Below are 12,628 nucleotides of genomic sequence, written 5' to 3'. Positions count from 1 at the left end.
TGTGTGTGTGTGTGTGTGTGTGTGTGTGTGTGTGTGTGTGTGTGTGTGTGTGTGTGTGTCCTCACTGCATTTTGCTTATCCATTCATGCATTTGTGGACACTGGGTTGCTTCCACCTCTGGCTGTTGTATGTTATGCTGCTATGAACATGGGTGGACAAATATCTCTCTGAGATGGCCTTCCAGTTCTCTGGGTATACACACCCAGAAATGGAATTGCTGGATTATACGGTGGTTCTGTTTTTAATTTTTTTTTTTTTTTTTTTTGCGGTACGCGGGCCTCTCACTGCTGTGGCCTCTCCCGTTGCGGAGCACAGGCTCCGGACGCGCAGGCTCAGCGGCCATGGCTCACGGGCCCAGCCGCTCCGTGGCATGTGGGATCTTCCCGGACCGGGGCACGAACCCGCATCCCCTGCATCGGCAGGCGGACTCTCACCCACTGCGCCACCAGGGAAGCCCTATTTTTAATTTTTTGAGGTACTTCCATAACGTTTCCTACGGCAGCTGCACCATTTTACATTCCCAGGCCCACGCATTTTTCTAAAGATGAAACCTAAGTGTTCCTGCATCTCCAGGTGTCCATACTACAGTTGCACTCCTTGAAATGTAGGCCCAAGGCTGTCTTTTCTGCAGTATCTGGAGGGCAGAGTGTGGCCTAACTGACAAAGAATTGGACTCTGGGTTTCCTCCTGTCTCTGCCCCTCTTTGCTCGGTGTCTTTGAACCGGTGCCCCCTCCTCTGTGGACAGCCCATTTTCCTTGATCATCATGGCAGCAGCTGCCTTCCAGAGTGGGTATCCTGTGACCTGGGCTTCTTAATCCTTACTGGCCCATCCTTCTCCCTCCAGGTGGATTTACAGAACGGACTGTCAGAGTTCTCGGTGACACAGCGCAGGCTGGTCCATGGCTGGAATGAGTTTGTCGCTGATAACACAGAACCCGTGTGGAAGAAATATCTCGATCAGGTAGGACTGTAGGTGTCATTCCGTGAATGAACTCGTGCATGCCTGGGGGGTAGGGGTGGGGGACGGACATTCATTGTTTAAGTATGGATTGAGGGTGTCCGTGGACAAGTCCCAGGGTGTGGAGCAACTGTACTACAAAGTTAAACAAGGCTCTCCCCATTCAGGCTGCTCTTAGCCGGCAGGAGGGATCACTAACTACCCCAGCAACCATGGCCATGAATAGTAGTTGTTCCGTTCAGGGAGGGTTTACCATGTACCAGGCACACGCTGACTGAGTGAGTCCGCAAGCATCAACTCACTTAATCATCTTCCTAATCCCCACTTCGAGATGAGAAGGGTGAAGTACAGAGCAGTTGAAACATTTCCCGAGGCTGTGTAGGGTTGCCAGATTTAGCCAATAAAGTTACAGGATGCCCTGTTAACATTTGAATTTCACATACATAAAAAAACTGTTCTTTTTTTTTATCTATGTCCCAAATGTTGCATGGGACCGACTTATACTTAAAAAAAAAAAAAAGTTCCTTGTTTATCTGAAATTCACATTTAACTGGGTGACCTGTAGTTTATCTGGCAACCAGGGCCCAGAGTCACGCAGTAGTTAGTGGCACTGCTGGGAAGTGAAGCCAGACATCTGGTTCCAGAGCCCCGGCCCCCTTAGCCTCTGCCATTGGTGCTGAATGCGTGGGGCATGAGTCAAACGCCTGGAAGCCATTGGGAAGGGGGAAAAAAATGGAAATAGACACGGCTGCAAATTCCCGTCTAGAAAGCAACCCCCCATCCCCCCAGTACCAGCTCTGAAAGTTCCAGTTAACAGGCAGAACTTCCCATGAAGCCATGGGAACGTGAAGCCATGCAGATTGCCTCAGTGTCCCCTCTGGCCTTTTGCACCCTCTTCCAGCCCCGACACCTCCCTCTTAGCCTAACTCAGGGCTGCCCGGCTTCAGCTGCCTTCCCCTGGCTCACATTTAGGGCTCTCTTGATTGGTCAGTTCAGGGACCAATCACAGCCCTCCTTGCAGCATCCTCACCTTCCTTTCTCCTCCAGTCCCCACCCCGCTCATTGGTCGGTTCTCAGTGCCCTAGGGATGTCATTCATGGAAGCATTTCGGCCCCAAAATAGGCTTCTAGGTATGCAGGTGGTTCTGGGCAACCCAGAAACTTCCTGGAATCCCAGTGTTGGGAAGAGGCAGCAGAGGCTCCTGGAAGGTGAAGTTCAGGGAAGGGGGCAGACATGCAGGCTGTGAGGGACATTCTCCCTTCTGGAGTGGGGCCTTGGTCAGTTCTGCCCTGGCTGCCCCTTCCACTAGGACCTGCTCACCTGGCCTCTACCTCACGCCAAGGGCTGTCCTCCAGCCAGGGCCTTTCCGGGAATGCAATCTCTTCAGTTTCTAAGAGCAGGAAACGTGCTTATTCTTCTTAACCTCATCAGTTCAGGAATCCATCTCAGGGAATCCTCGCGGGATTGGAAGGAAGCTCCCAATGGCCATGTTTACCCGCCCTTGATGGGCACAGGAAGTCCACGTGCTCTCACTTATTAATTCTTTTTGTTCATTGAGCATCTGCTGCATGCCAGATGCTGTGATTCTCCTGTCTGTCACCTGCAGTGACAGGGAACTCAACCACTTCACGAGGCAGCCCTGCTTCTCCGTCTCAGGAGACTCACCATGAGGAATTCTACCCTAGCGTGACCCGAGATCCCTGTCCTGGAGTCATGAAGCAAAGGCAGATGAGAGTCAGCCGGGTTCAGATCCCACTTCAGCCTTGGGACTGTTAATCCTCCCTGAGCCTCAATTGTCCCCATCTAGAAAATAGGCCTAATAAGTACCTCCTGTTCTGAGTTTTACAAAAGAAGAGGCTTAGCCCGTATTGAGTGCCCAGTAAAGCTTGCCCCAAGTCCCAGTGTCTGCCAGTTAGCCCTGGTTTGATTTGAGCGTAGCTGTTAGGAGCACAGGTGTTGGAGTTGCCTGATCTAATTCAATCCTTGGCAATTCAGTTTCTTTCAGAGCCCCAGGTTGGTCATGTATCAAGCAGGACTCCTTAACAGTACCTGTATCATGGGGCTGGGAGGAGCCTACGAAACGATGCAGGGAAAGCGCTGAGCACAGGGCGTGGCCTGGAGGAGGTGCTCGGGAAATGCTGGTTGTTGCGGTTGTTACTGTTCATTGTAATGAACGTCTCCCGTGTACCGCCATTTCACCGCACAGTAAGGTTTCAACAGACCGCTTTCTGCCTGTTCCCCTTTACTTGTGGGCTTAGAAGGGGCCCCAAGAGCCAGAAGAGTCTGATTACCTGTGGCCAGGGCAGCCCTAGTGGCACGTGCTGGGATCTTCCCATTGGATCTGACACTTGTGTGCCGTGTCTCACGGTGACTCACCTGTCTTGCGTGGGAGAGGGCAGGTGCTTGGGATGGTCTCCTGGAGGGGAAGGAGGGAGGGAGGCTGATGGTATCAGTGTCAGTCTGGAGGGTTGCTCAGGTCCAGCCTCAGGGGGAGGGGGTGAGATTATGGGCTTGGGATTAGAGTTCAGGGTGAGGCCAGCACCTGGTCCCAGCTCTCAGAGCATCCTGGCCGGGACTGTGGACCCATGAGCTAGCCCTGAGCCCATGGCTGGAGGGGTCCCTTGTGCAGAAACAGGCACCCTGCTCTCTGAGTCTTCACTGGGTACAGCCTGCAGGGAGGGAGGGAGCTGCCAGCCAGGGCCGGGAGAAGTGAGGGCAGGGATCCAGGCGGCGGCGCAGCAGTGACCTGGCCAGGAGGACGCGCCGCCGGGGCAGTGCAGACCCACTGCTGATCCGCACCGTGCTGGGTGACCGGGGTCAGGAGCTCCAACCCCACCAAGCCTCCGATTCGCCCACCTAACGATGGGCGTTGGCTGTTCGTTCATTCATTCTAGATAAGCGCCTTTTGCGCTCCTGGCCAGGTCGAGGCACTGTGCATAGAGCAGTGGCCTAAACCGAGTTTCTGGTTTCAGGGAAACAGACACCCGGTGAGTGATACAGCACCCAGTGGGCGTGGCCTGAGGAGAGGAGTCAAGACAGGAGTGAGGACGTGCCAGTGGGGAGCCGGGTGGTCAGCAGAGGTATCTGACTGGTGTCTGGAGGGGGCGATGTCTGAGCAGAGACCCAGTGAAGTGAGGAGAGGAGCCGTGGTAGGGTCTGGATGAAGGATGCTGCAGGAGGGGGACGTGCAAAGGCCCTGAGGAGAGGCCTGGTGCATGTGGGGTAACCTGGCCTCGGAAGGTGGCCTGGAGAATGCAGGTGCATGACAGGTGTTCAGGGCGTATTTGTGCCCCCTCCCCCCTCACTTCTGTCCAACCGGGTGGGAAGTCTATGATGGGCTCGGGGCTGAAATAAAATCTCATTCTTAACTCCACTGAACTGAGGGGTTCTCCTTCCCTGTGCAAGGTTGAATAGCATCCCCTCAAAATTCACATCTACCTGGAACCTCAGAATATGGTCTTATTTGGAAATAAGGTCTCTGCAGATGTGATTAGTGAGGATGAGGTCATACTGGGTTAGGGTGGGCCCCTATCCAGTGACTGGTGTCCTTAGAAGGGACTCAGACACACACAGAGGGGAGAAGGCCCTGTGACAGCAGAGGTGGAGTGATGTGTCTACAAGCCAAGGAGTGCCGGCAATACCAGGAACTGGAATAGTCAGGAAAGGTTCCTCCCCTAGGAGACCCTGGGGCCTCCAGAGAGAGCACGGCCCTGCCAACACCTTGATTCTGGACTTCCGGCCTCCAGAACTGTGAGAGAATAAGTGTCTTGTTTTAAGCCCCCCAGGTTGTCATTTATCACCACATCCCCAGGACACCAATATACTGTTAGCCGGCTTGCCCTTGTATCTGGCCCTTTATCCTCCCTGGACTTCCAAGGAAAGGGTGTGTCCCTCTCTGGGGTGGTGGTGTTTGGCCGTGGCTGTGAGCTCTGCTGGGCAGCTGTGAGTCTAGCCCAAGGACTCTCGGCAGCCCCTTCCCTCTGCAAACTGCCCCCAATCCCCTAACCCCCATCTCCGGTGCTTCCAGGTGCTCTCAGGACCAAAACTGGAACTTCTCTGACCAAAACCTTTTATTAGGGAAAATTTCAAAACTATACATTAGGAGGGAGAATAAGAGAATAAACTCCATGTATCCAGCATCTAGCTTTACTAATTGTCAACCTGTTTTGCCCCGTTTCTTATCCTTTTTTCTCTGCAGCATGTTAAAGCAAATTCTAGATACTGAATCATTTTACCATCTATACTTTGCTGTGTATCTCTGCCCTGAAGGACATTGTTCTTTCTCTCTCTCTCTCTTTTATTTTTTATTTATTTATTTATTTTTGGCCGCCCTGTGCGGCACACAGGATCCTAGCTCCCCGACCAGGGATCGAACCCGTGCCCCCTGCAGTGGAAGCTCAGAGTCCCAACCACTGGACCACCAGGGAAGACTGTCTTTTTTTTGTTGTTTTTTTTTTAAACCATAACAACAATACTGTTATCCCACTAAGACCATGAGCACTTCATTCTCATCATCAGTGCCTGGTTCAGAGCTGGTTTTCCCCACATGCCTCAAAGGCACCTCTTCACAGTTGATTTGTTAGTGCCCTTTAAATCGAATCCCTTTTCCTAATCTGTGGACTCATGCCCATGGAATGGCTTATAAGATCCGTAAAATGGATGGATAGTTTATTTACATGTTGAAGACATCACTCTTGGGAAGAAGCCTGTAGCTAATTGAATAAGGTCCATCTCAGAAACTTTGATGCAGGTTTCAAGTTTCTGTGGGAAGCTCTTTCGCGGGTCTCCCGGGGTTGACTCCCACCAGTGTGTCTCAGACCGGAGCACCGGGGCTCCCAGGCAAGCTGGCTTTGAGGTGTGGTTCTCTCTGAAGGTGTGGTGACCCCCCCTACCCCAGCCCGGCCCAGCCCTGGCAAGGATCGATGGGAAAGCTTCCCTGAGGGCCAGCTATTGGATCAAGAGCCCTGATAAGTGGGACCGTTTTCTGGAGCTCAGGCAGCCACGATTCCTCCCTTTGACCAGTGTTTGTCCAGTGCCTTTTGGAATCAGTCTTGGTCCTTCTGGCTCCCGTGTACCGAGCATCCACTGTGTGCCACCCACTGGGCAGGTCACTCTATCCTCCTTATGCCCTTTAGTCCTCCCATCAGCCGAGAGAGGCTGGAGAAGTCAGAGGCTCGCTCGAGGTCTGTCAATGAGCTCATGGTGGAGACAGCTGGAATTCTATCAGATTCCTGAGCTCTTGCCTGCCTCCCCATGTGCTCAGATCCCCTTCTAGGTCCTGGAGGGATTGGGGACCCCAGGATGGGCATGGCCTGTATGCTTAGGAAGATTACATTCTAGCAGAGAATAGAGACAAATAATTTGATACAGATGCAGAAAAATTGTAGCTAAGAAGGTGAAATACATTCGAGTTGCCCAGTCTTGAGGATTCACAATAGATGCGGTGGCTAACACCGGGTGGCCCGTGAGCTGACCGCAAAGTGCCCTGTCCCTCATTCAGAGGAGTTAAAGCACAGCAGTTCTGGGGTGAGAGGCATTAAATCCCTTCATGTACCACACTGGCATGATGCTGATGTGCTTCTTTCTGTCAGCAGTACGAATCACACATCTGATCACATTTCCCTTTTTGCCTTTGCTGCTGGGAAGCTCAGAGCCAGAGGTACAGCCCCAATTTAAACAACCATGATTTGCTTATTGATATTTTGACTCCCACCCTGATCCTGATCTTTGGTCTACTCTCTCCGATCCTGTCTTTATATGTTTGTGTTTATGCTTCCTTTCACTTGTCTGTAACCATTGAAATGTATGTGTGAAATGAGACAGATACAGTAGTCCCCCCTTACCTGTGGAGGGTACATGCCAAGACCCCAAAGGATGGCTGAAACAGTTGATAGTACCAAACCCTATATATACTATGTTTTTTCCTGTACATACATATCTATGATACAGTTTAATTAATAAATTAGGCACAGCAAGAGATTAACAGCAGTAATAATAAAATAGAACCATTATAACAATATACTGTAATCAAAGCCGTGTGAATTAATCTCTCTCTCTCTCAAAATATCTCATTGTCCTGTACTCACCTTTCTTTTCCTTGTGATGATGTGAGACGGTACAATGCCTACATGAAGAGCTGAAGTGACGGGAGTGACGCAGGCATTGTGACATAGAAGGAAGCTTATCTGCTTCATGTCATCCTGGATCATTGAGCCACGAGGGTGTCAGCGGTTGGATGCCAGGAGCAGGGGATGTGTTTGGTTAGGGATCCCAGGCAGGATGGAATGGGATAGCACAGACTTCATTATGCTACGCAGAATGGCACAGAATTTTAAACTTATGAATTATGTATTTCTGGAATTTTCCATGTAATAGCTTTGGACCACAGTTGACCGCAGGTCACTGAGACTGTGGAAAGCAAAACCACCGATAAGAGAAGACCACTGTACATAAAATCATAAAGTAAAAATCCTTTGGGAAGTTTCTGGAACACGTTTTCTCAGGAGGGACATCTCTGGAGCTCCCAGAGGCAGTTACAAGAGTGAGTCGTTGTGATTGGGACACACAGGATTGCAGCCCTGGTGTGGTGAGAGGGGACCCCTTGGCCATGCTGGGCCAGGGCTGGCATCCCACCAGAGGGGAGGATTCTGACCTGAGCATCGTGGAGATGTGGCAAAGCAAGACCAAGAACTCAAAGGCAGGGCTGGGGCTGGCGTCTTGACAGGGACAGTGTCAGGATGACCCCAGGAAGTCGATGTCAGTGAAACTGCAGTGGTGGGTCTTCAGGTGGTGGAGAACCATCGGGTGGCGGTGGTCCTCGTCTCCCAGCCCGCGCATCACTGTAGGGTTGGCCTGGAAGCGGGCTGTGAGTGAAGAGCTCACGCTGCTACACGGGAGAAAGCCCAGTCTCTGATCTCTGTGAGCCTAGAAAAGATCCCCCTGCCCTGTGTTCATTTTTCAGTTTAAGAACCCCCTGATCCTACTGCTTCTGGCCTCTGCCTTGGTGAGCGTCCTCACGAAGGAGTACGAGGATGCCATCAGCATCGCCATGGTGAGTGCACCCCCACCCGGCTGCCAAGGGGCTTGCTGAGTCTGTGCTTGTCTTTGTTATGCAAGGAAAAAAGAGTTTGACTGTAGATTTTTTTAGAAAAAGAAAACACAACAGAAAGGACAGGAAATCCACATCCTTCTCTACCCCCAAATAGGGCGTCCTGGTTCCTTGGCCATCGCTCTCTTGGCGGTTACGCTGGTGGCTTCTGGTTCTTTGCCGTCAGGAACAATGTTGTAATGCACTCCTCCCCTGTGACCCGTGGGTGGAATTGCCGGATCCTGGCTGTGTGCGCAGTACAAAGAATAATTGCTCGGGGACTTCCCCGGCGGTCCACTGGTTAAGACTCTGCGCTTCCGCCGCAGGGGACGTGGGTTCGATCCCTGGTCAGGGAACTAAGATCCCACATCCTGTGTGGTGCGTCCAAAAAAACAAAAACAAAACAAAACAAGAATCATCGTTCGTAATCATTACACAGAGAGAACCGTTGGGCACCTTTAAAAAAAATGTTTTTTTTAATTTTAAAAATCAGCCGTTTTAAAGTGAATAATTCAGGGACATTTACTCCATTCACAATGTTGTGCCACCACCACCTCTGTCTAGTTCCAAAATGTTTTCCTCACCCTAAAAGAGATCCCGTACCCATTACACAGATGCTCTCCTCCCCTGCCCCCCCCCCCCAACCAGCCCCTTGAAACCACCATCGCTTTCTGTCCCCACGGATTTACCTGTTCTGGGTACTTCCTATAAATGGACTCATACAGTACGTGACCTTCTAAATGTGGCTCTGAACATATTCTGATGACTTTTGTTCCTGCCTCCTTCTATCTGTCAAGTGCCGTCTTCTAAAATACAAAAACAGACTCCTTCCTACAAAAACAGACTCCTTCCGTGCCGTGGAATTCGATGCTTCTGTTCGAAAGCCTGAGGCTAGGTCCGCATCTTCTGATGTGGACTGATGTTTATTAGCTGCTGTTGAGATATAAACGATTACCTCTGTCCTAGCTGATCCTGTGTTGTACGTGTATCGATGCTGAAAACTCTAGAAGGATAACCCCCAGATGTGAACCTCCAGGTGGCAGAATTGGAGGTGCTTTTCTGGCTCGTCTATTTTCTAAATTTCTGCACAGTGTTCTTATTTTGCAAGAAAAAAGGAAATAATATTTTGCAGGACGACGCCCCCTCCTTGCCTCCCCTGGGCTCGTTCGCCTGCTCGTTGGGCAGCTGGGTGTTAACGTCCCTCCCGTTTGCCCCCTAGGCCGTGCTAATGGTGGTCACCGTCGCCTTCATCCAGGTGTGTAATGTGTGTCCTGAAGTCCTGGGCGGGGTCACCCGGGCTGATGGGAGCTCCGTGGAAGCCTCCCTCTTAAACACCACGTTTCACATGCTTCCTACCAGGAGTACAGGTCAGAGAAATCTCTGGAAGAGCTGACCAAGCTGGTGCCTCCCGAATGTAACTGGTAAGTCAGAGACCCCCCTGGGACTTTTTGGTTCCTCAGAGGAGCCAGTGGGCTGGTGAGTTTGACAAAAAGGTTGGCAATATTTGTATCCTTTGTAATGTGATACGGGAGAAGCATGTCTCACTGGGGGTTAGGAAACCTGGTCTCTCTGCCCCGCCGGCCGATTGCTACATGTCTTTGGGTGTGTCGTTCAACCTCTCTGGACCTCCGCTCTGTCACTGGTGTCTAATCAGGGTGCCCAGCCAGGGGGCCACGGGTGACGGGAGTGGCTTTGGGGAGAGGGTGGCACACTAAACCTGTGATGAAGTGTGCAAAAACGTGTGCATTTTTCCTAGGGAGGCATTCGGAATTTTCACTGGATTCTCAAAGGGGGGCTCGGAAGAGGCTGAGAGGCGGGGCTTGAAGGAGCTGAGGCATCAGAACTCTGGCTGAAGGGGGTGGACAGCTCAGTAATGAACTCCGGTCATTTGCTCAGCTGCCCGCCAGCCTCTTTCCTGCCCGGACATTCCTGCTTGGCCATTTGGTTATCACACAGCCCTCCCCAGAGACATTTAAAAAGGAAAAAAGAAAGACGAAAATGTCTCCCCATTCCTCCCGGGCCTGTCTGCTTAGCGCAGTGCGGTACCATAGGACTTTCTGGAATGTTCTGTCATGTGTGCTGCCTGGGACGGCATCGCTAGTCCCATATGGCTACTGAGGACTTCACCCGAGGAACTGAAGTCTTCACTTTATTTAACTTGAATTCAGATAGCCTCACAGGCTAGTGGTTGCAGTCTCGGACAGCTCAGCGTAGAGGATGTTCAGGGGCTGCCGCCATGGGTAAAGGGAGCCGCAGAGGCAGAAGGGAGAAGGTTTGTTTTTGTTTTTTAATTAATTTATTTATTTATGTATTTTTGGCTGTGTTGGGTTTTCGTTGCTGCGCGCGGGCTTTCTCTAGTTGCGGCGAGCGGGGGCTGCTCTTCATTGCGGTGCGCAGGCTTCTCACTGTGGTGGCTTCTCTTGTTGCAGAGAACGGGCTCTAGGCGCGCGGGCTCAGTAGTTGTGGTGCGCGGGCTCAGTAGTTGTGGCTTGTGGGCTCTAGAGAGCAGTCTCAGTAGTTGTGGCGTACAGGCTTAGTTGCTCCATGGCATGTGGGATCTTCCCAGACCAGGGCTCGAACCCGTGTCCCCTGCATTGGCAGGCAGGTTCTTAACCACTGCGCCACCAGGGAAGCCCCGGGAGAATGTTTTAGGCTTGATTTTTTTTTGTCCATTTAATTTTTTAGTGTATCAGTAATGCCTATGTTATTTTCTCTGTAAAAATGAAACTCTTTCGGAAAATGCCCAGGTCTTCTCCCTTACCACTGCTAGCATCAGTTGAGGTTGTTTTAAAGTCACGTGTCTTTCCCAAATAGACATTGTTGCTCAAAAGAAAGTAACTGAAAGTATCTCGTGATCTGAGGTACCTTGGAAGGATTTAAACATACAGTAACTCTCTATTACCTGAAGGATAATTTGGGGGAAAGAACCTTAACGTGTATTTGGCAAAATGGAGCATAGGGCTGGGGGATAGAAAAGTCTAGTGAGACAGAGTTCCACCTCTCATGGAAGCAGCAAGCAAAGAGTATGTGTGTGCATGTGTGTGCGCGCACATGTGTGTGTGCGTGTGAGAACAGGCAGAGAATAATGAGTAACAAAATAGAGATCAGAAAAGCATGATGTGAAAGCATGAGAGAGGATGAGTCAATTCTAGAAGGTTCATCAGGGGGCAGTAAAAACGTCTGGGCCTAATGATTGGATGAACAAGGCTGTCAGAAATCCAGACGTGTGATGTGTGACGTAATCCTATAAGCAGACGGAAGCATCTATGATTTAAACGGCTTGATGAGCTGATCTTAAGTTTAAATATCAAGTCTTGGCCTTTTGGGTTAATAGTGTGCATTATTGATGTCCCTGGAAGTCACTTCTGAAAGATATTTTTATTTTCAAGAGCAGCGGAGGCGGACAGGCTGGTAGTGTTGAAAGAGCACTGAAGGGACACAGCCTCACTCCCCGAGTCCCTGAGACCCGTGTCACAAATCGGGAACAGCATCTGCCCTGCGGACACTTCCTACATTACCTCCATCCTTTATGCATTCACTAAATACTTACTAAGCACCTACTGTGTGCAGGGAGATATTGTCCCAAGCGAAGCGATGGGAAGGCCCTGGGCTTCGGGGCGCTCACATTTCTAACTGGGGAGACAGATGATGAAGTGAAGGATGAGATGATTTTGGAATGTGGCAGGTGCATTAAAGCCAAAAAGACCCCCTGAAACCCAAAGCCGCACAAAAATTAGAAGGAAGAGAACCTCACGGAGATGCGGTAGTGATGAGGGGAGGTGTGGGAACTACCTTAAATAACTGGCTGGCAGCCCACCCTGATCTGACATTTAAGGAGGAGCTGACCTTTAGGTTGAGGACTGAGAAACAGCAGGAGCCAGCCATGGGAAGAGCTGAGGGAAGAGCAGGTATATATCTGATAGGCACTCTTGGATACAAAACCCAGAAAATTCAGCTGTGCAAACCACAAGGAAATTGTGTTGTCTTATGGTAAGGGATCTGAGCGGGAGTGGGGTGGGGATGGTGGGGTTAGTTAATTCAAGATGGTACCAAGGACCTGGTGCCTTTTATCCTCAGCTTGTTAGCTTTGTTCTTGGGCCAGCTTCCCTCATGATCCCAAAATGGCTGCCACAGCTCCAGACATCACAGCCAGGTATAAAAAGGTCCAACAGAAGAAGAGGCCATCTGTGTGTGTGTGTGTGTGTGTGTGTGTGTGTGTGTGTGTGTGTGTGTGTGTACAGTGAAAAAAACTTTCTCTCAAGCCCCCAGGAAATATCCACTCCTGTCTCTTAGGCCAGTATTGTAGATCGTGCCTGTCCCTATGCCGGTCATGGCAGGCGCTGGGATCACCCTGATGGTCTCAGCCACTCAGGACCCACCCGCTAGAGCACTGCACAGTGGGGAGAAGGGCGGTACCTGAATAAGATTGAATTCTGTTAAGAGGGAAGAGGGGAATGTCTGTTCCAGCATTCCAGGTCAGCAAAGACCTTGAGACTAGAAGGAGTTGGGTGCATTCGGGGGCGGGGTGACAGGAGGCAGGGCCCCTGGGTTTGACTCCAAGGTCACTGGAGACGGTTGGAGT

General features: G+C 50.9%; 1 protein-coding gene across 4 annotated transcripts in view; it reads left to right on the top strand.

Moving 5' to 3' along the window:
* Positions 1-12,628, top strand: part of ATP2C2 (ATPase secretory pathway Ca2+ transporting 2) — a 75,787-nt gene that overhangs the window by 30,588 nt on the left and 32,571 nt on the right. For 2 of the 4 annotated variants that reach the window (XM_004280089.4, XM_012536824.3), the window contains exons 3-6: positions 846-962; positions 7,921-8,010; positions 9,266-9,301; positions 9,406-9,467. In XM_004280089.4, the coding sequence (XP_004280137.1) occupies positions 846-962; positions 7,921-8,010; positions 9,266-9,301; positions 9,406-9,467 (305 nt within the window). Of the gene's footprint in view, positions 1-845; positions 963-7,920; positions 8,011-9,265; positions 9,302-9,405; positions 9,468-12,628 lie in introns of those variants that run through there. The other 2 variants (XM_033406360.2, XM_033406358.2) reach the window with 2 other exon arrangements.

Source organism: Orcinus orca, chromosome 20, assembly GCF_937001465.1.
Source record: "Orcinus orca chromosome 20, mOrcOrc1.1, whole genome shotgun sequence".
NCBI lineage: Eukaryota > Metazoa > Chordata > Mammalia > Artiodactyla > Delphinidae > Orcinus > Orcinus orca.
The sequence above is the reverse complement of the archived record's forward strand: the minus strand, read 5'-3'. Positions and strand labels throughout refer to the sequence as shown.